Genomic DNA, 26,298 nt, shown 5'->3' on the forward strand with positions numbered 1-26,298 from the left:
TGTAGTCTTTATGGAACAAGAAAGACAAATGATAAAGTAAAGGGAATTTAGTTTTTGTTTTGTTTTTGATTTTTTATAAAGCAGCTGCTTCGTCCCTCACAGGTAAAGACTGGCAGCAAACACAATGTCACGCTTGATCTTCGTGATGCCTGTTTGGAAAAAGAAAAAATAACAAAAACAAAAAAGAAATAATTAGAAAAAAAAAAGGTGAGTTTCAAAGCGTGACAAACGTCTAAGCGTGAATTTCACACGGGTCAAAAATTCAGCCCAAGTGTCAGAGCCGTCAATCATTTCCTTTTTAAACCTGGTTTGAAATCAATTGATTTGATCCTAATATAATAATATAAATAAGTTCGAGTTTCTATTAAAAAACTCTACATTAAATGTAGCTTTTTTCATGATAATTAAAAGTGATTCATACCAAGAGCGAACTTGTTCTCCAGCTCCGTGTTCCCGATGGCCTTTGCTGCTTGGCACATCTGCCTCAGAAGCTCCTCCAGGCGTCTCATACAGCGAATAATGCTGCCTGAAATTGCAGAGTGTGAGAGAATGAGACAAGAAGAACCGCTCCATGTCCTCCCTACGGAGTGATAACATGCACCCGGTTCACTCTTGCTTCACTGCATACCAAACGAATCAGGTCACGTTCTGGCCTTGGTGTGCTTCTCGAATTCACTCCGTACCTTCCATTACACATCAATTTTATTTTTTCCTTTGTTTTTTCTTAGAAGAACTTTCCTATTCTTTCACCAACCAACTAATCTGGGGAGGAAAAAGTGAAAAAAAAGTGTGCCTGTGTTTTCAGGTTTCTTCCTGGCCACACCAGCATGACTGCATGTGTGGCGACGCCCTGATGAGGAGTACAAAAAAAAAAAAAAAATAGTGCCTTGCCTACAATCAAGCATGGTGGTGGCATCATCATGGTCTAGGGATCCACAAGTGCTGAGATTCCAACATGTACTGTGACATTCTAAAGCAAACCACGATGCCCTCCCTTCAGAAACTGGGCATCTCTTTCCTCTACATCTGCCTCTTTCAAACCAACTACCTGCATGTCTTCCTTCACCACATCCATAAACCTCCTCCTTGTTCTTCCTCTTTTCCTCCTTCCTGGTGGCTCCATCCTCAGGATTCTCCTACTGATATACCCCATGTCCCTCCTCTGCACATGTCCTAACCATCTCAATCTGACCTCTCACTTTGTCTCCAAAACGTCCTACATGCGCTGTCCCTCTAATAAACTCATCTAATCCTGTCCATCGTCGTCACTCCCAATGAAAACCTCAACATCTTCAGCTCTGCTACTTCCAGCGCCACCTCCTGTCTTTTAGTCAAGAATATATATTTATATATAAATATAAACACAGTGAGAGAGAGAGAGAGAGAGAGAGAGACACACATACACATAGTCCCCAGACTTGTGATATTTTAAAGTAATGGGGTCATCAGAACGCATTTCCGTAGTAAGTTGAGACATGGCCCAGCGTACCCAGGAGTCCTAAAGATCAGTATGGGGTAGTATACTGTCATTTATTAATAATTTAACAGTACATAATTTAGCAAAACAGCAATTTACAGTACTGTACTGTATAAACATACATATATATATATATATATATATATATATATATATATATATATATATATATATATGTGTGTGTGTGTGTGTGTGTGTGTGTGTGTGTGTGTGTGTGTGTGTGTGTGTGTGTGTGTGTGTGTGGGGTGAATGCTGATTCACGAGTGGAAGATGGAGCTAATAAAGAGATACAAGAAATTTCTCTATCATCATCGTCAGATCTAAAAACCACAAGTCAAACCATCGTACGTTGGGGACTACATGTAAATATGCATACGCACAACAGATGCAAGACGTCGCTTATAGTGGAGGTAATCACCTTCAAAAACGTCCGTCATTTTGCAAATCTGGGAGAACGAGGCTCCATTGGCCCAAGTGTACACTACGTCCATGAGGTGAGGACGGAACTGGTTCAGGTAGGCGTCCTCGTCCACGTCCAGCTTCGCCTCGGCTGAGACTTTAGCGATGCGCTTGGCACATTCCTGTCAACCACAAACAGTCGATTCAGGTTCAGATAAATGGTTCAGATGTGAGGGCTGTAGCTATCCATTATTTCAGTAATAATAATAATAATATTTCAGTGTTTAATAAGAAGTCCTTTTTCTATAATAAAGTGCGATAGTAAATATACAAGAGAAAAAAAGGCGGGCCTCTTAAAATAAACAAGTAATTTGTTTCCTTTTTAGAAATATTTTCAAATTTTTATTGTTGAAATTGCACACAAGAATATCTACGAGAACTGAACCCATTTAAGGGCATGTATTAATAAATAAAATTTACATAAAAATATATTACATTTTAGACTATATATATATATATATATATATATATATATATATATATATATATATATATATATATATATATATATAAATAAAATGTAATTTAATAATAATAAAAAATAAGGAAATGCACTGTACTGTGTTTTCTAAATGGTTTTAGTTTGAAATGATCCCAAACTTTGGAAACTGCATCATTTTCTTTGTGGTCTGAATCTATAGAAGCCCTTTTCCACAAAAAAAAAAGGTTGCCTGATTATGACCTTTTCTCTTAATCGAGGAATGACTGCGTGATTCTTCACTGGAGCAAACACAGACCGGTATCTGAACTCAAAGCTCTGAATTTGTGTTACCTGCATCTGTCGAAGAGGGCCTGCTAACTGCTCTGTAAGTTTCGGCATCTCGTTAGCCTGCAAAAAGAAAGAAAGAAAGAAAGAGAGAGCGAGAGAGAGAGAGAGAGAGAGAGAGAGAGAGAGAGAGATTACTTACATTAAAACTGACCCGATGCACAAAACACAGTGCAAATAAACGAAAAAAAAAACCCCCCACAAAAGTACACAACAATAAAAGGAAAATGAACGTCCGAGTCAGAAACGTAATAAACATCTCTGCGCACTCTGTCCCAGGTATCAAATGCCCACGCTGCATGGGTTCCGCCGACTCATATTTGAATATTTGTGTAACGGGATTTAAGAAGTTGCGTAGAGGCCGCGTTCTCCACACTCTCCAACCATGGTATCATGCCGAGGGGCAGCCAGAACTGGCCAGAGACTTCAAATTAAAGCTGCAGCGAGATTCAGTGAGGTCAGAAAGCCGTTTCGATTAAATATTTGCTCGGAGGAGAAACTCCAGGCTCTGCAGAAGGGAGGCGGAAAAATATTTATGCGGATCACCGACATCCGATCAGGAAGAGGAAGAATCTCGGCTTACTGACTCAGTCACGTAAACCTTGTCTGCTCTTTCTCAAGCGGTCAGATGTTCCAGATCAGGGCATGTGCTGTGGACTAGAGGGGTTTAAACGAGACTCCGGGTGTACAGAGGCCAAACAAACAGCCCAGGGAAGTCCAGGTATGTCCGTGTCGGGAGCTGCGCAACTCATTTACCCCCCATTCAGCTGTAGAATGCTGAGGGTCACTTGCTGTTTAAATCCGGATTCAGTGGGATTTATTATCTAAGAGAGCTGGATGTGTTGGAGATGCTTCAGAAGGGCTGGTGAAATTGGTCAGCATTCCTCCTGTAGTGGGCAGGATTTGTTGGAATTCCATGGAAAGAGAATAGTGGTCAGAATTCCTTTTAGGAGAGAGCAGTGGTCAGAATTTCTTTTAGGAGAGAGTAGTGGTCAGAGTTCCTTTAGAGGAGAGAGTAGTGGTCAGAATTTCTTTTAGGAGAGAGTAGTGGTCAGAGTTCCTTTAGAGGAGAGAGTAGTGGTCAGAGTTCCTTTAGAGAAGAGCGTAGTGGTCAGAGTTCCTTTAGAGGAGAGAGTAGTGGTCAGAGTTCCTTTAGAGAAGAGCGTAGTGGTCAGAGTTCCTTTAGAGGAGAGAGTAGTGGTCAGAGTTCCTTTAGAGAAGAGCGTAGTGGTCAGAGTTCCTTTAGAGGAGAGAGTAGTGGTCAGAGTTCCTTTAGAGGAGAAAGTAGTGGTCAGAGTTCCTTTAGAGGAGAGAGTAGTGGTCAGAGTTCCTTTAGAGGAGAGAGTAGTGGTCAGAGTTCCTTTAGAGGAGAGAGCAGTGGTCAGAGTTCCTTTAGAGGAGAGAGTAGTGGTCAGAGTTCCTTTAGAGGAGAGAGTAGTGGTCAGAGTTCCTTTAGAGGAGAATGTAGTGGTCAGAGTTCCTTTTAGGAGAGAGTAGTGGTCATTATTCTTTTTAGGAGAGAGTAGTGGTCAGAATTTCATTGGGAATGAGTCCAACTGAGCAGAATTTCTTTTCGGAGCAGCCAAGCTTCCATGGAAACCTCAAAGAAGTGTGAAGAGGTATAAAAAAAAAGGGACGCTTTAGCCTACTTCCTTTACAACCACCAAAAGGCTTGAGGAAACTGCCTCTACTGCCTCTCACATGGAAGCTGATTACATTGTCTTTTACACTACCTATTTCCAGACATCTAGTAACGTGTAACTTCAAGGTTTTAACAGTCAGTAAAAGATTCACAACACTGGTGTGTGACAGGGGGAGTGACCTTCTGACCTCTGACAAATGCCTGAGCGATTTCAGCCACAATCCTGTTCAGAAGATGAGACATGAGCTGTGTTTTCTGTAGCATGTGTGTGAGAGAGAAACGACAGGTGGAAATACTTCAAAATGACAGCTTAAAGAGGAGAGAAACCAGCTGCCAACTCTCTCTCACACACACACACACACTTTCCCATAATACCAACTCAACAAACCACAACACACACATCTCCCACACAGCTCCCGGCTGCACAACCAACCTTTTTTTTTTGGACAACGTTACAACTTAATATCTTTATACTGGACAAAATCTGCATGCATTTGGATCTTAAAGTGGTGCTTTCGTGTCGACCTGCACATCATTTCAATTCCATAGCAGTCTACACAATGTTCTGAGGTCCAGATGACCTTATTCACACTTCTCAACTAGAAATATGCGAGCAATCGTTCACCTTAACGGCGATCAGAGCCGAGTGGGTGCAACCCGAGCCGGTGGGTCGTCTCTCTGCAGCGTTATGAACTGTATAAAAAGAGCACAATGTCACCGGAGTAACATTTACTGAACGATCACTGGCAGAAAAAACGATTACTAACGCCAAGGTATTTACGTATTCTGATCTCATCCAGAGAGAGCGCTCGCATTGCGACATCAGAAACCGGGCTACAATCGAAACCAGAGCAAATAATAATGCAATAATCTGGAGAAGTTCGACCAAAGGATCACCATTCGGTCACATATGAGACGAGTAAAAGGCGTTTGGTTCACTTTTTCCTTCAGAAGATGAAAAGTGTAAAGAGGCCTTTTCTTTGTCACATGTACATCACCAGCCATGTTAGGAAGCCATGATACAGCACCTCGGGAGCACAAAAGGGGTTAAGGGCCTCGCTAAAGGGCCCCGAAAACTGACAGCTTGGCGATACAAGTGCTTGACCCGAACAACCTTCCGATCGGCAACCCAGAGCCTTCATCACCGAGCTTCCCCATGAACCATGTACATTTGTTCTTGCTGGAAAAGTTTTTAAAGTTGAAATTAAGAGAATAAAGGCGTAGCAATGCGAGAATAAAGTATAGATTAAGAAAATAAATTATGATAAAGTTGTAGCAACACGAGAATAAAGTCTTAGCAGCACCAGCTGTTTGACACATTTCCCCCCCAAACATCCCAAACAAAAACCACCCCTGCCCAAGCACCACAAGCTTCTTCACCAAGCCACAATTCCATAACAAACTGCACACTTCTGATGCTTATTTACAACACATTTATCACTTCAGTCTTAACGGGAACGCTCCGTCTGATCTACATCACAAGCGCTTCCTAAGTGCCAGCAGCATGACTGATTTAATCAAGAAAATGGAGCATGCAGGATGGGTCCGGATAGAGTCGGGCCAGCTGGAATTACACCACAGCTCTCTCTGTAGAGCAGCACATGAGGCTGTGGGACACCGAATAAACAACCTATTTGTCTTTTGCTGCTTATATAAGAGTGTTTTTACACGCTTTCGACGTGTCAGAATCGGAGCAAAAGTGATGCTTTTTCCAGACCCTGTACAGATTGATTTGATTTCACACTGCAAGTAATAAAATGAACCAATTACTCAAAAAAACTCGTTAAAAAATAAAGGGCTGAAAAAAAGCTTTCAAACTATTTATTCATTGGTCAGAAAAACGGTGCTGGAGACAGAAAAACAAACCTTTTTCCAAGCAAAGCCAACACTAAACAAACGATTAAGAAATTGTGTAAACAGCTGGTTTAAAACTGTAATGTTTATTTTCTCTCTCTTTTGTTTTTCTTTCGTTTGTCGGTCGTTTTCTTACTGCAACTGAACTACTATGGCGGGGGTCACTAAAACTACGGCCCGCCCCCACATTTGAAACGGCTCTCTGAACACTGCTAGAGACATTTTTATACAATTTAATTTTAAATATATTTTTTTCACTCATCTGCATTTGATAATGAAGGCTAACTTTTAAACTAAAATGTCCCTTAGTTATTAAGAGGTACCAATAGTGGAATCACTGGAATTATCGCCAAAAATCCATACCGATAGTTTTTCCAGCTTCCGGTTCGCTATTATTACAAAAGAGCGGCATCTAGAGTCAAATCACTGACACTACATGCTGTATTTTTATTATTTTTTTTAACGAGACTGCGTGCTGCACGGAGAGCGCTTTAATTATTATTTCTAATTTATTAATTAATATATTCACATTTATTTTCCTTAGCACATTTTCGAGATTGGTTATCAGCAAGTATGATCCAGCCTAGCTTTAGTTATCGGTAAATTCGGTCAACCTCTAGATATTAAAGATTAAACCTACATGCTAGAGCTCAATTCCAACTGCACGAAATGCCATGAGCATAAAAACGAATCAGGGTTTAAAGTTAAATCTTTTAATGGACTTAAGACCATTAAGAAATACATTTAAGGCCTATATCATGACAAAAAAAAAAAAAAAAAAAATCACAAGTTTTTAGCAACTGGTCTTAACCAATAACTAAATAAAATATTTTCAAGTCAAGTATCGCTAAACTTTTACTCCCCAATAGCTGAAAAATGAATCCGTTTTAGGTCTGAGGTACAATCCGTGAGAGATTCGTGACAATAACAGAAAGCTGATTGGCTGTTGCATGTTGGTCTCATTTGAAGTCGTAATACAGTGAATTATATTTGGACTAGCAAAAGAAAGAACTTCAACCCCATGGAAACCAACAACTAAAAACCAACATTCTAAAGCATTTCAAAGAGCATTAGAGGCAGCGTTACAGAGACATCGGGGGGAAAAAGATATTTTTTTTTATTAGACTTTAGACCCCACGAAAACCCTGTGAATAAAACGATCATACGTACTACTCTGGAATTTATGCTTCACTTTCCAAAATTAGTGTAAAAATAAATAATAAAAAGGGGCCGATTAAAAAGAAAAGGCAGTGGGCTCACATTTCGCATGTCTCTGACACGCTGCTGATATGGAACGAGATGCTGTTCGTGAAGTTTCTCGTGCAGGTTTCTCTGTGACGTGAGAACTGGCCTTAATTCTGGTTCACACACTTTCCATTGGAAGTGTTACTGGAATTCATCAAACCTGCTCTTCATATAAACAGCACTGAAGTGTTTTACAGTGCAGCTCAGAACATTCAGTAGTTACACCCTTATCTAATAAAGAAACCATATTTTATAGAATATAAAACATGAATTTTGCTAATGGACTGTTTACTCAAGACAGCCAGGTTTGTATTCATTTACATTTACGGCATTTGGCAGATGCCCTTATAAAGAGTGACTTACGATTATCTCATTTAAACATATACACTGAGCAGGACTCAAGGACACAGCATTTGCAGATTAGTGGTGATGGGATTTAAACTCCTGTCCCTCTGAGCAGTTGACAGATAGGGTCTTGCTCAAGGGCCCAGCAGTGGTCATGTAGTGGTGCAGGGATTTGAACACTCAACCTTCTGATCAGAAGTCCAACATTGTAACCATCGAAGTGTCCCTTCCTATTCATGTTTCACCACTTTTACAGTAAACAGTGTAAAGTGTGTATAGTTACATTTTCCTGGAAGACGAAGCAGCTCAGTAAAGCCGTGGCCTGTTCCGCAGTCAGATCGTTAAAAAGGCCGTTAAACACCATCTCGGTCAGGAGCAGCTCGTCTGCACTGTAACGCACACACACACACAGACACGAACAGTAATCTGAATAGATCGAATATTTCCCAAAAGTCTATTTTTATACTATATATATATATATATATATATATATATATATATATATATATATATATATATATATATATATATAGAGAGAGAGCACGGTGAATTTTGTGTACCATCACACCCCCAATACATGCAGTGTCTTATATAAATAACACTTCCTTCGAATCATCCTGTAATCTAATGACACCATAAATCTGTTTTTTTTATATTTAAATAGTTACTGGTTCTTCTTGTATAGTCTGCCACCATTGGCCAATTTACCTGCTGATCTCGCAGGCGACCCGCCCTTTCACCTCGATGACATCAGAGGACGTGGCGAACCCGAGACGCCTCAGGACGCGCTTCCGACATTTCAGCTCGTCCATCTGCAGCACGGTGCGCGCTTTCTTCAGCTCCCGCTTCGCTGCTTTGATGTCACCTGCAATCTTCAACAACATGATAGTTTGGTTAATATCCAGTCTCATATAGTCGGATAGAAATGGCACGAGACGCAAACGCAAACTATCTAAAGGACGAAGAAGAGAAATGTGGAAATACGGTAGTCAGGGTCATGTTCAGACTGAATATTTACAGACCTACACGTAGACACACGACTCATGTCAAACGTGATCTGTTTTCACGTGGCTCAGATCTGTGCGAGAGCGGCAGTTTTCTAAATCCTATATTGTGAATTCATCCCAAATAAATAAATAAATAAATAAACACTTGCTGACTCAATGACATGATCTACTTATAGTTGTTTTTACCCATAAAAGTCTAGATCTCTAATGTAAGTTTGGTTTTCTCCGATTGTTTCCTCTGGATTCTGATATTTGTCCCCCCGCCCCCCAACACAATGCTAGACCACCATGTGTCACAATGAGTTGTGTACTTTTCTTTTTTGTTCACAGAATCCCAACAATCGCTTTTGCTAAACATAAATATATTTGCTAAAACCCAGAATCTAGAACACGTGTCTGTGAAGACTCACCACTGCTTTCTTCTCGCAGAGTGTGTAGACCGTGCTGAGGCTGGGGTCGCTGTGGAGTGCGTGTGTGTACATCCTGTGCTCGAAGGCCTCCACCTTTTGGATGACTTTCTTCAGCCCTGAATCTTTAATTCCCATATCGTCAATTGGGTCTAACATGGGAAGACCGTCGGGGAAACGCTTCTGTACCTCCTGGTGTGTGTGTGTGTGTGTGTGTGTGTGTGTGCGCACACATGTGAGAGAGAAAGCGGTTACAATTCAGCTACATACAGAATAAAACATACCGCATACAGAATTTCTTCTTCAGCTGAACACTAGTGTCAGGTTTCCTACACGTTTTTTAATTCAAAATTCCCTCAAGATTTTTAAAGCCATATTTAACATCTGAAATAATAAACTAAATTCCAACTATAAACACGTGTTCTCTGTGCATTTCAGAATCAGAATCTGTGATGTTCTCCGTGCATTTAGTCGCATGTAGGGGGCGCTGTACTGTCATGGTAACCGATAACTCACAACAGAACGACCAATCACAGCTGAGCAGATCCGGTCTATCTAGATGTGGATCTTTTGATAAAACAGAGTTAGGCCGTTATTTTTTCTACGTTTTGGTCTTCCGTCCACACCGAGTCGATTACAGTCGTTTATAGTCGACAAAAACGTAGTTTTTTGGAAACGCCCTCCAAAGTGAATACATTTGAAAACAATGATGCGTTTGTGGAGTTTTTAGACTCCTTTTAGTTTAAAATTTAGATGTAGCCTTTGTTTAATTTTTCCTTCATTTTATCTTTTTTGAAAGGCAAATAGGGCAATAGTATGAAAACACTTTTTTTAACTCATTTTTTTTTTTTACAAATTCCATGCTTGTCTATATATTTTATACTTTTTCAAAATGTGTAGGAACCCCGTAGTGTGCTGTTCAAAGCAGAACTTATTTTCTGGGAGCTACAAACCCTTTAGGGACCCTAAAAAAAACAACAACAAAAAAAACACATTTTTTTCTTTCTACTACTGAAGAATATACAGAACATCAGTTTTTTTTTTTCATACTCTTACACTTTTTTTATCCTATTAAATAGAACAATATATAGTTCCTGTGTGTGTGTGTGTGTGTGTGTGTGTGTGTGTTACCTGTATGGATTTAAGCATGCTCTGTCGGTTGTCGTAGGGCCGCAGGTCTTTGGGGATGTAGAGCCGCACAGAGCTGATGGAGGTGAGGAGATTCAGCATGACTGGCACCACCTGATTAAATACAATAGGATCATAGCGATGAATTGCACCGTACTTTACACTTATTTTATTCATTAGAAGAAAGCAAGTCTTAAAAAAATATTTATTACATCAACAAAATATAAACATTAAGACCTAGACTGCTTCTGGAAAGAGTGTGAGAGAGAGAGAGAGAGAGAGAGAGAGAGAGAGAGAGAGAGAGTGTGCGAGTCCTCACCTGCATCTCTCCTTTCTCACTCTGTGCTGCTGGTTTCGCAGCTTCTGTTGCAGCATTTTTTACACTTTCCTTACTGCAGTGTAGTAAAACTTCCACTACATACAGGGGATCCAGATCACCAGTACTGGCCTACACACACACACACACACACACACACACACACACACACACACACACACACACACACACACACACACACACACACACACACACACACACACACACACACACACACACACACACACACACACACAGTGAAACATATTTTAGGTTTAGGATTAGTATTTAAAAGCAAACCACGATTCTGGTTATTGTGGGGTCAAACGTATGTACCAATAATACATTAAATGCTCGTCTCATTATAATAGTTTAAACTTTCCAAAGTTCTGCTTTTCCTTATTAAAAAATAAATCAATAAATCAAGTGCCATTTGTCTAAATGATGGGGGTATTTATTTATAAAAGGGTATTTGCTTTAGATTTATTGCTGAAACATAAAATCCCTTTGCACTGTGGTTAATTAATAACGGCAGACAATAAATATTTCACCTCTGCCCACAAAAATGCTGCCTACTGATGCAGCCTCCTTCCAAAAGAAACACACAGGGTGAGGGTGAAGTCTGCAGTATGAGCTGGACACATCTTTAACTTAATAAACAGCACATATGGATAAATGTTTATGAGCACCTGAACATTACAGTCATATATTGATCACTTTATGACCAATAATATATTGATTATTGATTATATTCGAATGGGGTCTTTAACAAGCATAAATATGATGGTCAGGTGTCCATGGACTTCTGGCCACAGCTGGAGCCTACCTTGACATTTGCTTTCTTTGAGAAGTTAACGACGACGCCCCAGCCGAAATCCAACTCGTCCTTTTTCACCTGTAAATGTAAGACGTGGAAATGGTGAGTAACAAACGAGGCCAAAGGTCATCCCGACTCCTATAAGGCTGCGTGAAAGGCGAGAAGGTACCTTGACCAGGCGGCCAGGCTGCAGAAAAGGCAGGCAGTATTTGGGTTTATGCACATATTCTTCGATCTCTTTGGCCAGTTTGGCTAACTGCTGTCGGATTTTATAGTAAGTGACCACACTGTCTTCGTTGGGAATTTCGATGCTGTTGTACATCTCCTCCAGCTTCTGCATCTCTGGGAACACCAAAGAGAAATAATATGTAATGCTCAAAAAAAAAAAAAAAAAAAAAATACAAACAGTAACAGAAACTATGCTAAATATAGAGGACCTGAGGGGGAAAAAGTCTGAGAACCTTTTCCCTTTTTCAATTAATTGGTTCTACTTTTTCTGGGAATGAGTCAGAACCAGGCTAGTTGGAAGGTCAGGTCTTCACAAGGCATTACACATAGGACTGCAAAATTCCAGGAACTTTTTAAGACTGAAAACTTTCCATGGGATTTAACAGGAATATGTGGAAATTATTGGGAATAAACAGGGAATTCACAAAATTGCAGGTTAGCCTACTGCAGGGCAACTGAGGCCACACCCCCTACAGGCACTGTGCATTCATAAACACTTCAATTCTTGAATCTGCACACAATAATAAATGACCAAACCAAATGGTTCTGTTTGTATATGATATAAACTGAATCAATTTTGCCAAATTTCGAAATAATTCTTAAAAATTCCCGTTTATTCCAAACCTCTCCAAATGACGTTCCTATAGAACATTTCCGCCCCTATGTGACCCTAATTCCACACACTTATGGATGTGTTAGGGTGAGCAGGACAGGAGGAAACTGAATAACCCTGAAGGAAACTACATGGATCCAGAAAGAAATTCTCCGACACCACTCTAAGCACAGGATTGAATCGGAGACCCTGGAGGGACGAGGAGACGTTGGTTCTACGTTGGTAATATTACCAATGACAAAGTGTGCTATAAAATAGCCCAAGCCATTAGGTATTTAAAAAATTCAAATAGAGAGTGGCGTTGGGGATCATTTCCGATGAGCATATTTATGAGGAAAAAAACATTTAAAACTCAGAATTAAATAAATGTTTGTATGGCTCTTACTCTCCACTACACCAGGGACAGCTCTGTAATGTTGGAACTGGTAGAAGGACTTCTCGAGCATGTACTCAGGGTTGATCTCCTCCACACGTAGCAAGTTCAGGACCATGTTATAGGTGAGATGGAAGGCGCTGTTCAGAGGGTCAGCAGAACCCTGTTAAAGCGTCAGAAAGAAATATATATTGCTAGTCGTTTTTAATTATTGCAGTTTATTATTATAAATATTTGTGAAAATCAACCATTTTTGTTAAGTTTTAAATTAAATACCTGCTTTGTTAAATAATAAAATAATATTTTATAAAAATAAAATATATAATCGAATAAATAACATTTATGCAATACACTTATATTGATTAAGTGTGTTTTAATTTTCTAAAGATATGATCTTAACTGTTCTACTTATTTCAGCATATATTTTTTTACAAATGTACAAATTTACTTCATTCCCTCCACCCTTCATTTATTCACTCCCTCGATATGCAGAATTGTCAGGATTTTCTCCGTTTAAACCTTTTTGAACGCTAAACAAAACATCCCCCTGGCATTGTTGTCTATGTTTTTAAGTTTAATAATATTAATTAGACAAAAAAATAAATAAATACAATTTTTTAAATAAGGAAAAAAACAAGGACTAAACAAATTTGTGTTCCGCCATTTAAGTTCATGAGGGAACTCGGGCTTGAACGATGTTCCGCATGTAAAAAAGATTGCATTTGGCACTGAACCAAAACTGTACAGTACAAATAAGTGTATTGTTACACCCTTATAATATATATAATATCTATATACAATATCTGTAGGTATTCACACAGAATTCCACATACAACATTAAATGCTACTTGATAGTAATACTTTTATATTATAGTAATTTATAGTCACAATGAACCCAATTCTGTTTGAACACTGACATATTACACTTTTAAACTTTTTTTATTTTGGTTGAATGTATCCCAGTTGTCACGACTTTATGAGCACAGCAAAGCAGTTACCCCATTTCCCCGAATTCAAAACCATTAAACTCTCCATAACACTTTTTCATAATTACACAATCTCCCCAGCAGCGAGACGATTCGTAGCGAGCATGTGCCAGCCGGATATTCAGCCAAGTTGCTTGCGTCGGCTGCTTTGCTCGATTTATAACATCTTTTGCATGTTTCTAGAAGCAAGGTCAACAAAAACATGCACAAAAATACCAACTGTGAACTTTTCCACAAGTCGATGGGGGGGGGAAAACATTTTCTCTAGCTGTGACTTGACACTTGAGTCATGGCATGTGTGTTTTTTTTTTTTTTTTTAAACTGGTCTTTCGAATGCCATGCCAGCACCAATGGGTATTTCTCAAGGCAGGATCATGGTAGGTATGCAGGATGTTACAGCAAACAGAAAGTTTACACGCTTTCAGCTGACGCAAAAATCAGTAGTTATGAGGTCCTTCATGTTACAATCTATAAATATTCCAGGATCATCTTCTAGGACACGTTTTTGGAAAAGTCTACATGCGTGCTTACTGAGGAAAAACACCATGTGTGTTCTGTACTCTCTCGATCCGCTCTAGAGCTAGGAGCTAGGAGCAGGCACGAGACTCAAATGTTAATAATTCGAGGGCCGATTAAGTCAAACCGGGACTTTTAATTTTCTAGGTATAAAAACGGATGCAAGCGTGGCAGTACTACACGCAGTAGTAAGTAGCTAGTGTGTCCTATTACTGAAAGGAGGCTCACGTGTCGCGGGCCAGACCCCGCTAATCAAGACGCACGTGGATGGAACAGCGTGTGGTGATGAAGTTTCTCGTGAACGAAGGCGTAAAACTCGAGTAGACCAATCTGACACTTTTGCAATCTGACTTCAGCTCCAGCATCTCCTTTCCCACCAGCTGGATCAAATGAACCCTTGAAAATCCCCCCCGGAAGAAAAAAATAAATAAATCAAAATTTTAACTCATCGATTTTTTGACCATTGGGTCCGTCTCAATAAAACAGCGCATGAGCTGTTGAAGTAAAAACAGTTCTTAGAGGTGGCCTTGGATTTTTGGACCTGAAAATCCATAATGGATTGGTTTTTAAAGCGGCGAGACTCCAATCAAAACATTTCGCTAATATGCACATCGTAACTGCACGTGAAATGATTAAACGCGCCGCCGGTGAGAGCCAGCATCCGGACAGGAAAGAAACATTCAGCCGACGGCAGCCATCGATCAAACTGAACATAAAGCTCCAAAAAAATAAAAAAATAAATAATCATAAAAAAGGGGAGACAGTGGACATATGTGGCTGCTGATTCATTTGAGCTGTGCACACACTCGCATAAAAAAATCAGCATGAGGAAAAAATTTAATATACCCATCTCCTGCTCTGGTTTCATCATGAAACGACTGAAGCAAGGAGAAACTGGGATGCGTCCCTATGATAGCTAAGAGACCGAATCTTCACCCAGATACAGTGTACAGATGACGCACTAGCAAGTCAAATCAGCCTCTATAAAAGGAGGGGAAGAGATGGAGCATGGACCATCAGTCCCTTTACCTCATCGTAGAAAATCTCAAATACTTTCACAAATTTATGGTAGAGTTCATTAGGAAATCTGTCCCGTCTGGAGCATTTGTTCATCCCAGCGCCAAGGCTTCAGGTAACTGATCAGAAGGTCGGGGTTCGAACCCCAGCGTCGTCATGATGCCACCGTTTGGCCCTTGAGCAAGACCCTTAAATGTTCTCTAGTTTGTTTAAGCACCCTTGGGTTATTTGTACCTTTAACAGCTGCTTCCCCACAGCTGGACTCATCTTCTCATCAACCATAAAGATGACGATCCCCCTCTCGTCCATCCCTCTCCTCCCGGCTCGGCCAGACATCTGGATGTACTCTCCGGAGCTGATCTGATAAAGACACACAAGAGGACATGGTTTTTGACAGAAGAAAATGCGTGATTACATGGTACGGTAAGCTGCTTGTTCTGGAGCAAGCCGATGATGGACAGAATGTGAACCCAGCACACGAAACCAAAGTCAGTTCCACCAAACAATCCGTTCACAGCATCACGGCTTCTTTTGCATTTGTGAAGGGAATGTGAACCACCTGTCTGGCAGAGCAAATCTCGACTGAACCGCAAGTCTTCCCACTAACTACAGGTTCAACAACATTTCATCACGAAGCAATTGTCCAATCAGAGGTGCAATGCAGAAAATCACAACTACAGACCGAGACTTTAATAAAACCATGTGAGCTCGACTCGTAACTGGGCGAAGTTCGCAGAATAACGGCCAGACTGCTTCAAAGAACCTTAAATAACCTTTCCATACCCACAGCAACATTTCCAAGCTTGAGGTAGATGAGCTCCAGCAGAAGAGCAAACCAGGTTCCACTTTCACTCTCAAGGGAAACAGTAACTCAGTAGCTCAGGCTACATCTACACTAATCTGCAAACGTTTAAAAACAGTGTTTCAGTCTAAAACAATCTCCACGTCCAAACCTTCGTTTTTAAACATTTCCCAAAAGTTGCTCATCCACAGCGAAACATCTGAAAACGCTCACGTCCCTGTACTGCGCACGAGCAAAACGCGAAGAGCTTCAACCTGCGTCAGTTCCGCTCTTCGTATTTTCGAAGCCTCCGTTTTCAGTCTGTACTGCGTTTACAAAAAGCTACGCTTTGTTGACTGACTACCAAAAACGGGAAGAAATATATGCGTTTGCAAACAAATCATTAGTGTGGACACAGCCTAAGGCTCTGGGTTACTGACCGGAAAATTGGGGGATCAAGACCCAGTATCGCCAAGCTGCCACTCTTGCGGCCCTGAAGCAAGGACCTTATGCCAAGGGTGCCAGATCATGCGTGACCCTGCGCTCTGACCACAGCTTCAAAAAGTGTGTTGCATTGATTTCATTTTTTTCTTTTTAGACATATTTAAACCAGCGTTTTTATTGAACATTTTTTGAAAATGGAAACGGTTGATGTTCACAAAATGTTAACTTGTGACGTAAAAAAAACGAGTTACATACCAAACAGTAAATTTTGTGTACGGTTACACGCCTAGTTTCCAGCAGTTCTTGTCAAAGGATACCAGAAGCTCAGCATTGATTAGAAAAAGACATTTGTTTCTGCGGTTCATATTCGCCATTTCTGGATCATATTTACGCATACCTTCTTTGCATGATGAGAGGTTTAACCTGCATTTGTGGAGAACATGGCAAACTGTTCACAGAAAATGATTTCTGGAGGTGTTCATGAGCCCATGCAGTGATTTTATTTACAGAATCATGACCGTTTTAAATGCAGTGTCACCTGAGGGCCCGAAAATCACGGCCAACCAGTAACCCTTGAGCACAGAGATCTTTCCAGATTCCTTGAAAGTTTAGGCCACAAAAGCAAATTCTTGGTAGGCTGGTGTTGTAAATGTTGCGTTATCACTACATTGTACTTAAAGGTCAGTTTAATGGGTTTGTGGTTGAACTCTGCTTCACTGACCAAACAAGTGACAGTAAAAAGCACCACCATCAGAACAAAAAACAGCTTGCGTTCAACATTACCAAATACCACTGACGTGTACGTATTTTTCACTGATCGACTTCACTCTCCATCCAGCATGTCGAGTCGTGTTCCAGGACCCCCGCACAGACGAGCAAAAAAGTGAAACGAGGTCAGAAGCAAATGCAAATCGGGTCCAAAGTGTTCTCCGAACCGACTCTCGCTCGTCCAGTTGGAAGAGATTTCATGCGCTTAGTCAGAACCATGTGGTTTTCATTAAACTCTTTCCTCACAGATATCGACACAGGAAACAAACGCTGCTCTATTGGCTCAAGCGTTTCACGACGACTCGTCTCGGAGATGCGAACGTTCGGTAGCTCGTTTAAAAGAAAATTCAAGATGGCACCTTTCTACGGTAGCAGCCTGTTAAACGAGTGATGGGTTCTTGCACATTTTGGTAGCTTTCGGCTCGCTTTAGCTTTTAAAACCTCAACCATCAATGTTACTTCTATAGTAACTACATGGTATACGAGGTGTAACAGTACACAAAAATTCAGGGTTCGGTATGTACCCCCGTTTGTTTGTTTTTTTTATGGCTCGGTTCAATTTCGGTGCAATTGGGGGAAGAAATGCAAACCAAAACTGTTTTGCAAACAAAACTTTTTTTTTTTTTTTTGTGCAGATTATTATTATTATTATTATTATTATTATTAGCATTTGTGAACAACGGTTTACATTTTTTTATTTATAAATTTGCTATGAAATGCCTGCATGGTTAAATATCAAAAAATATTAATAATCATATTTTAATCATGTTTGGTATAAAAATAAAATATAAAAAAAATTATAAATCAAATGAATGCAATACATCCTTTTTATTATATCGATTAAATTGGCATCAATTAAATTGATTAAATAAAATGAAAAAATTCTTGAATATGGTCATAATCCATATCACTAAAATGTGGGTAAAAAAAACGGCAGTGATTTCTAACGCGAGTGACACTGCGCTAACAATTTATTTATTTATTTTTTAATACCCCTGCCATTGCTGTTTATGTTTTCAAGTTTAATAATAAAAAGAAAAAGTGACACTGCGTTTGAAGTGCGAAGCGGAGACGAAACAAACTTGTGTCCTGCCATTTGTGAGGGAACTCAGATTTTAAATGTATATAAAATCTAAATTTGTCTCTAGCATATACCACGCTGTTCTGCATCTCATTTAGAGCCTTTAAATCCTGTCGGTTTAAAAAACCCTGAGCAGCCCGGGGATCCAGAGGAGACATGGCAGCAAGTTCGCCTTTCTTACACTTAAATTCACTTCACACAGAGATTCCAGATGTTCTTCACAAAGAGTTTTGGATGGCAGCGTCCGATGAGGCGTGTGCCAAAACTGAGAGGCCAAACGCTTTTCTTTTTTTCTCCCGTAAATTCCAACAGCTCGAGTCATTCAGACAAATGACACGTGGCCGTTCGGAGAGTTACTGACTAAGAAAAATAGTTGCTTTATGAAATCAAATTTGTCAAAACGACACAAAGGACCCTTTATATTTTAAATTGTGTGTGCATCATCTACAACTAATTCCAAAAGAATTGGGAGGCTGTGCAACATGTAAATTAACACTATGCAAAGATTTGCAAATCCATATTAAATGTATAAAGTGAGAGGATATACTGTACAATTTTAAAGAAAAAAATTAATTTGATGGCTGCAACAGGTTTTTAAAAAAATGGAACAGGGCCTTGTTTACCATGACGTGATGTCCCACAGTCAGTCCGTATACATCTGGGAACTGAGGAGACCACTTGATGTTTTGGGAGAGAAATGTTGTCCCATATGTGCCTAATACAGGATTCTAGCTACGCAACAGTTCTGGGTTTCCTTTGTTGTATTTTTCATTTCATGATGTGTTTTTAAATGCAAAAAAGGTCGAGTCTGCAGGCAGGCAGGTCAGCACCCAGACTTTTCTACTAAGGATCATGCTATTGTAATAGATGCAGTAATAATCGTATTGCTCAAATGTGCAAGGCCTTCCCTGAAAAATAGGTTTTCTGGATGGATACGTTTCTGCAGCTCATATTCGCCACTTCTGGATCATATTAACGCATACATTAAATGCAGTGTCTCCTAAGGGACAGAAAATCACGGCCATTCAATGTTAACCCTTGTCCCTTGAACACCGATCTTTCCAGAATCTGAAATTTGTTCCACAGTTTGTAGACACTGTTTTACAGATCAGTGAAACTCTGCCCATCTTTAATTCGGCGAGACTCTGCCTTTCAAAGACACTATTTATACCCAATCATTTTACTGACCTGTTGTCAATTAACCTTATCAGCTGCAAAAAGTTTCTCCAACTGTTTAATTTGAAGATCACACTTTTTCCAGACTTTTGTTGCCCCATCCAAACTTTTATGAGACATGTTACAGCCATCAAATATAAAATTACCTTATTTGATCTCTTTGTTCTGTTTTTATTAACATTTTGCACAACAACCCAATTTTTGGGGGAATATACCAGAAGAGCATAATCTCTATTATCTCTATATCATTATCACCTCGGTTTACTATTTTATCAGCCCAAATATATTTTTTAATTTAATTAAACATAAACGATGGATGTATAATGATACAATACAGTTGTTGATATTGACGGTTTAAATGATTTGCATTTTTGTGGAGACCCAAATGTCCTTACAGTATAAGCATCTGACAGGTTTAAGACATGTGGCTGATCCATATAAGACAATTTCTTTTAAACTGCAGTGTGTGTGTGTGTGTGTGTGTGTGTGTGTGTGTGTGTGTGTGTGTGTATACCCAGCGGAAGTCTTTGCCGTCGAACTTGCGTGCGCTGGTGAAGAGTACGGTGCGAGCAGGCATGTTGATCCCCATGGCAAATGTCTCCGTTGCAAACAAAGCCTGCAAAAAAAACCCATAAAGAAATAAATCGCACTTAAATATTAACAATAAAAGATTGTTCATATTTATGAATAAGCAAATTAATGTGTCTGACCTTCAGAAGTCCCTCAGAAAAGAGAATCTCAATGGTTTCCTTCAGAATGGGCAGCAGTCCGCCATGATGGATCCCGATTCCTCTCTTCAACAGAGGCAGAACATGCTCCACCTAAACACACACACACACACACACACACACACACACACACACACACACACATTACCATATCTGAAATACAATACATGGGCAAAGGTTTGTGGACACCTGTCCACAAGATGTATATCTGATGTATATAAAGAACATCCCAAAGTTAGTCCCAATTTGCTGCTATAGTAACCTCCACTCTTCTGGTCTAATCATCTCCCCAGAAGAATGGAGGTTGTTATTAGAGCAAAGTGGGACTTAATATTGAATGCGATGCTCCAAAAGCGCACTTGTGAGTGGGTCTTAACAAACTTGCATGTAAAAAAAAGTTGGGATTTGCTGGATGAGTGAGGTTTCAGAGAAGTTTCTAGAAATAATGGTCATGTTTAATGTACATAAACATTTTTTTTGGTCTAAAATGTGCAGATGACATGTAGCAGCTATTTCATTTACATGGCCACATGGAACTAGTCCTAAGATACGAGCTAGGAGACCAGAGCCTGGGATACCAGTGAAACCAAGGCAACAAGGCCATAATCTAAGTTGAAGATTGGACCATATAAACCGTGGGAAAATATCCTGCAAGTGTGACGAGTGGCAAAGTACTGAGAGAAGAGGAGTTTTTGTGTCAATCTCGAATTAAAGTCTTTACCGCCTAACGTTCCTTTCGTAATGTTTGGTTGCTTGGTTTATGAATATCCTGCATTATTGCATCAGACGTGCACACGCACACACAATTCCTTTTCTCTCTCGATGACTTTTCGGAAATTCTCCTCAAACTCACTCAAAGCAGCTGTGTTACAACACAAACCTATTCCCAGCTGAAAGACGGATGAACTTTATATTTAAAAAAAAGGAACGGAACTGATGTTAAAAGCACATTTGAACAAGCTGTTGTGACTCAATCATGCAAGTTGTGTGTTGCAACAACCTGATTGGAGACAGAAGTGTGAGAAGGTCAGGAAAAGAAGAGAAGCGAGAACCCTGAGAGGAAGGAGACTTTTAAAGCTAATTCAGTGCAAGTTTTTTGTTTTATGATAAAGAAAAATCGAGGGTGGATTTTCATGGTTGTTGTATGAAAAGAAAAAAATGCTATCACACACATTTTATTATATATATATATATATATATATATATATATATATATATATATATATATATATATATATATATATATATATATATATATAGGTCTGAAAATGTATTTATTTCTGCCTCCTAATGCCAGATTAGTTTATTATTTTGTTCTGCACCGTACCCACACATGAGCATCACTTTTCAAGAGAAATATCATCTATTAAAAAGAGCATTATTACCATCATAATGACATTTTTCCATAATAATTGCTATTGATATCAAAACATTTACTTAATTATGCATATAGTTGGTGGGTGAAACTAGAAGAATTAGGTTATGTTAATAACTAGAAGCCGACTGAACGTGCATTTTATCGATACCGATAGCTGGTTTGGATCGTACTTGCAGATAACCGATTAATCAACCGATAGATTTAGAAATGGTTACTGAATGCAGTGCTGAATCATGTGCTAAAGGTCATAAATATGCATATATTCATTAATAAATATAAATAATAATAAATATAATACAGCATGCCATAGTTTGGAGACCCCTGTAATATAATGACTTTTACAGCATGTAAAAAAGAAAATGCTATTTTAATCCTATTATTTAATTCTTATAAATCCTACAAGTTCCTATTAAGTGCAACCCAACCTGCCTAATAAAGGAAAAGTCAATGCTGGATTTTTTCAGCTGAAAGGTGTAAATAAATTTACATTTATGGCATTTGACACCGTTATCCAGAACGACTTGCATATATCTTTCATACTCATACAAGCTGAGCAGCTATGGGTTTAAGGGGCCTTGCTCAGGGGCCCAGATTGGTGTGGCTGGGATTTGAACTCTCAACCTTCTGATCCACAGTCTAAAGCCTGGTTCCAGGCCTTAAACACAGTTGATACGCATGTACTTAATAAAAACAGTGAGCTTGAGCAAGACTAGACTGAAGACTAGGCAAATTATTTAGTAGTTGTTAAGAGTCTAAAAGGGACCGTGTGCATGAAGTAAGTCAGAACTGTTAAGAGCACGTCCCTCAATCGTGCGTTCGTGTTTATCATCTACAATTTGGTGACTATCAGCATCGATTTATTATATGATTAATTTGTTAAAAAGTAAAACAGAGACATTACAAGAAACAGTGCAAACAGACCAATGGAATGTGTGTGTATGTGTGTGTGTCTTCTCACCTGTGGCAACTTTTTATCCTCGTCTGACAAACAGTCAATGGCATTGCTGAAGACCTCATCCACCAGTTTCTTCTCTTCATCTGAAAATACAAATACAAAATAAAAAAAATGGAGCTGTAACACTTGAGTGCTTCATACCACTGTGTGCTGCTCTGGGATCCGGTGGGAAACCAATATCCTACCACAGTATATACAAAGTGCTTTTCCTGCTCTTGTGACTATTACTATATTGACTTTTTTCCCCCTCTAAATTTCCTGGGAAAGGTTTTATAAGAGCATCACAGGAGAACACAAAGAGAAGTAATCAACAAGTATTTAGTGCCTGTTCTGGTGGAAAACCAGCTCAGTTCTGACTATGAAACACTGAAACAATAAAATTGTCAAGGTTATGGAGTGGGTTCAAACAAATAAGCTTGGATTATTCCTAAAAAAAAAAAGAATTCAGCCTTAAAATTTATTAAACTATTATTACCCATCGTCTTCTACTGATGTATTTGTCAAAAAAAACGCTTGTCGCTTGTGCTACCTGTATTGAAGTCTAGTTTGGACACCTGCAGAGCGTATGCCTCACACTCCTTCTTGCTGAAGCTGAAGATGATGACGGGTTGGAAATTCCTCTCCATGATCATCTTCACGATCTTAAAAACGTTGGAAGGACCTGAGATCGAAAAAAATAAATAAATAAACCTAACAATTATATATCCAGAAATAAACATGTTCATTTATAAGCATTTGCATTGAAGGGGCAACTCAAATCTCAAGGGCAACTCAAATCTGTTTTTACAGCAGACATAAATAAGCGATATTTCAAATGATATGGTAATTATTGTTGCAAAGAGGGCGATACATTTCTGGAAACTTTCTACGGGAACTTCATCTGGGGAATTTGGGACATATTCCAAGTCAGAAACTTACCAGGAGTCATTTTAATATACCAGCGTAATAATAATAATATTTTAATATTGTGTTTTGTGTCTTTAAAACATCTCACCCCTGGTTCCTCCTCTTCTTCCTTTAGGGTCCCATTTCCCTCCTCCACCACTCGCTCCAGGGTCTCCAGAATCACGGAGAACCTGCATGGCCGTATTGAAGTTGTCCTCCCTGAACTCGCCCTAACACAGGGGGAATGAGAAGAAGATAAAGAGCGGGAGATCACACGGTGATGTTCACAACGATACGCTCCATTATTTAACACGGAAAAATAACACGCCGTGGACAAAAGTACTGGGACACCTGACTTTTTCAGCCATGTGTGGTTCTTCCCAAAACCGTTCCTCACAAAGTCAGAGACACACAACTGTACTGGACATCTCTGGATACAGGAGGCACTTGAACAAGGAGATCCAAACCATGTTTTGGCTTGACAATGCTCCTGTGCACAAAGCTAGCTCCATGAAGATATGCTTTACATTGGTTGGAGTGGAAGATCTCCTCTGACATCAACCCTATTGAACACCTTTGGGATGAATTGGAATGCTGACTGCACCCCAGATCTCTTTACCCTACATCAGTACATGACTTTGTGGTTGAACGGTAAGCCATAAGCACACACCAAAATCTAATCATCTTATAGCCAGGTGCCCACAAACTTTTGTCCTTATAATACATTTAAGTAACAAACGAGACGAAACAACATGACTGAGGTTTTCATTTTAGATATTCTATAGAATAGAAATTTACATCCAAAGTTGTCACTTTGGCAGATTTGGCAACCCCTTCTACTGCTGCAATTCCCAGTGAGCACATGATCGAGACGTCAATACAACCAGGTGAGATATTCTGTCCCTGCTGTCCACTTCCACACATCGGATCGGATCACCTGAGACGCATGACTAGACAATTGGCAAAAGTTTAGGGACACCTGCTCATAAGTATGGTTTGTGCTTTATGAACATCCCAATCCACATTTATTCACAATTTGCCGTTATTAAAACCTCCGCTCTTCTGGGGAGATGTTCTACAAGATTGTGGAGTGTGCTTGTGGAGATTTGCGCTCGGTCTGGGGTGCAGTCAGTGTTTCAATTCATCCCAAAGGTGTTCAATAGCAGGAGATCTTCCACGCCAACCCAAAGCATTCAAGTGAACGCGATGTTTCATTATGCCGCATCCACAGACGTCTGATACGAGTGTGTGCCTCCAGCTTTGTGGTAGCAGTTTGGAGATGAACCACATAAGGCAGGAAAGGGCAGGAGTCCCAATACTTTTGGCAACATCGTGCATGTTGAATAAATCTGAGCAAGGCCCATGAGACGTTAACAGGGAAGGCTCTGTAAGAAGACCCACGGTGTTTGAAATACCCTGGCGGCAGACTGCCGAGTCATGGGTTTCCTGAATAATTAACAGGAAGGACATCAGGTGTCTGTGGAAACGTATCCACGGTCACATCCGAAAACATTCTCAGCGTTACAGACGTGACTTGGATGTTTTTACACGAACGTTTTCCAGACCTCACTGACACAACAGAGATGTTAAAGAGCTTGCTGATTCAGTGTAAAGTCGATTTTAACCTCCCTGTGGTTTGCAAAAAAAAAAAAAAAGTTTCTTCAGTTGATTTGGTGCGTTTCTCAGAAATGAAGCGACTTGTTCAACCGCCACATCATGCAATTAAATGTGCACATCGTAATAATTTCTCGGCACTTTAAACAAATTGCGAATGCTGCGGTGCGTTAATTTCATTAATTGCCTGCATCATCAATTGTTTACATTATATATCAATACATAGATATAAAACGGGTTCTCATCTGAAAATTCTTAACCCCATAAAGCTTCTAGGCATCAGTTCATTAGTCCGTGGATGCAAAATGTTTAAACCGGTTGTCATTAAATTTTTATAATCAAGCTCAAATAATAATTAAATAGCCAATGAAATGCCTATAAAACTTTTGTAAACTGCGCAGATGAATCTTAAATGACGGCGAACCAACGATCGACTGGTTTTTTAAATGAGGTGAAAGGTAAATCCCGCCCACCTTCGACTGGCAAGCAAATCAGGATTTCAACTTCCGAAAAACGAACGCCAGCGTCCGTATCTTACACACTGTAACGTTTACATTCGTGCTGTTAAAATTCATAGGTGCCGTACAGAAGAAATTCAGCCTGGTGCATTTTCAACTCAATAATTCGGTTGTATGGTGTCTGACGTACATCTGAAGGAAATGCAATGTTTCTTTTTCTTTGATTATAAAAAATAAATTAAAAAAATGATTGAGAAAAATGCAGGGTTTTGCAAGAAATCCGGTGTCGTGGCGTTTATAAAAACGCATTTACTGGCTTGCTCATATTAAGAACGATTCATCAAAGGCTCCAAAGCTGCGAAGAGAAAAACTAAGAAACTGAGGGGAAAAAAGAAAAAAAGCGACTTACGTTCTCATCCACGACCAGGTGAAGTCCGTCGCCTCCTGCTGGGAAGATGTAATGTTGCAGCGGAGTGGGTCTGTAGTCCGTGTACACCACGTGGCATGGCTGCACTCGAAACAAAACAAAAAACAGGTCATTAAAATTAAATTCATGGTCTTGACTGCTTATTGTGGAAGGCAGGAAAAAAACAGCACGAGTGTCTATAAATCTGAGCTCGTTTGGAAGCTTTCCTGTCTTTCAAAACTACCCCAGTATGTGTTCTTTTTGTCCAACACTCATTTTATTGATTAATAACACTACAAAATAATAAGTTCAATAACATTTCTTACAAATAACAATAACATTATTAACTACACTGGACGGCCAAAAGCTCCAGGAGGACACGGCGTGAAGTTTGTTCAAGGAATATTATTAATAACTCCACAAAGAGC

General features: G+C 39.6%; 1 protein-coding gene across 1 annotated transcript in view; it reads right to left on the reverse strand.

The window, feature by feature from the left end:
* Nucleotides 1-32: 32 nt before the first annotated feature.
* mtrex (Mtr4 exosome RNA helicase) overlaps nt 33-26,298 on the reverse strand; it is a 31,832-nt gene continuing 5,566 nt past the window's right edge. The window contains exons 9-27 of the mRNA XM_046861960.1: nt 25,874-25,972; nt 23,502-23,622; nt 23,037-23,168; nt 22,511-22,590; nt 20,157-20,267; nt 19,961-20,062; nt 15,431-15,556; nt 12,690-12,840; nt 11,633-11,805; nt 11,473-11,541; nt 10,650-10,778; nt 10,334-10,444; nt 9,206-9,394; nt 8,497-8,660; nt 8,072-8,177; nt 2,709-2,765; nt 1,896-2,058; nt 422-526; nt 33-149 (exon numbers count right to left, since the gene is read on the reverse strand). Coding sequence (XP_046717916.1) covers nt 97-149; nt 422-526; nt 1,896-2,058; nt 2,709-2,765; nt 8,072-8,177; nt 8,497-8,660; nt 9,206-9,394; nt 10,334-10,444; nt 10,650-10,778; nt 11,473-11,541; nt 11,633-11,805; nt 12,690-12,840; nt 15,431-15,556; nt 19,961-20,062; nt 20,157-20,267; nt 22,511-22,590; nt 23,037-23,168; nt 23,502-23,622; nt 25,874-25,972 — 2,241 coding nt within the window. The 3' untranslated portion in view covers nt 33-96. The remainder of the gene's footprint in view (nt 150-421; nt 527-1,895; nt 2,059-2,708; nt 2,766-8,071; nt 8,178-8,496; nt 8,661-9,205; nt 9,395-10,333; nt 10,445-10,649; nt 10,779-11,472; nt 11,542-11,632; nt 11,806-12,689; nt 12,841-15,430; nt 15,557-19,960; nt 20,063-20,156; nt 20,268-22,510; nt 22,591-23,036; nt 23,169-23,501; nt 23,623-25,873; nt 25,973-26,298) is intronic.

This window comes from Silurus meridionalis, chromosome 11, assembly GCF_014805685.1.
Source record: "Silurus meridionalis isolate SWU-2019-XX chromosome 11, ASM1480568v1, whole genome shotgun sequence".
Taxonomy (NCBI): Eukaryota; Metazoa; Chordata; class Actinopteri; order Siluriformes; family Siluridae; genus Silurus; species Silurus meridionalis.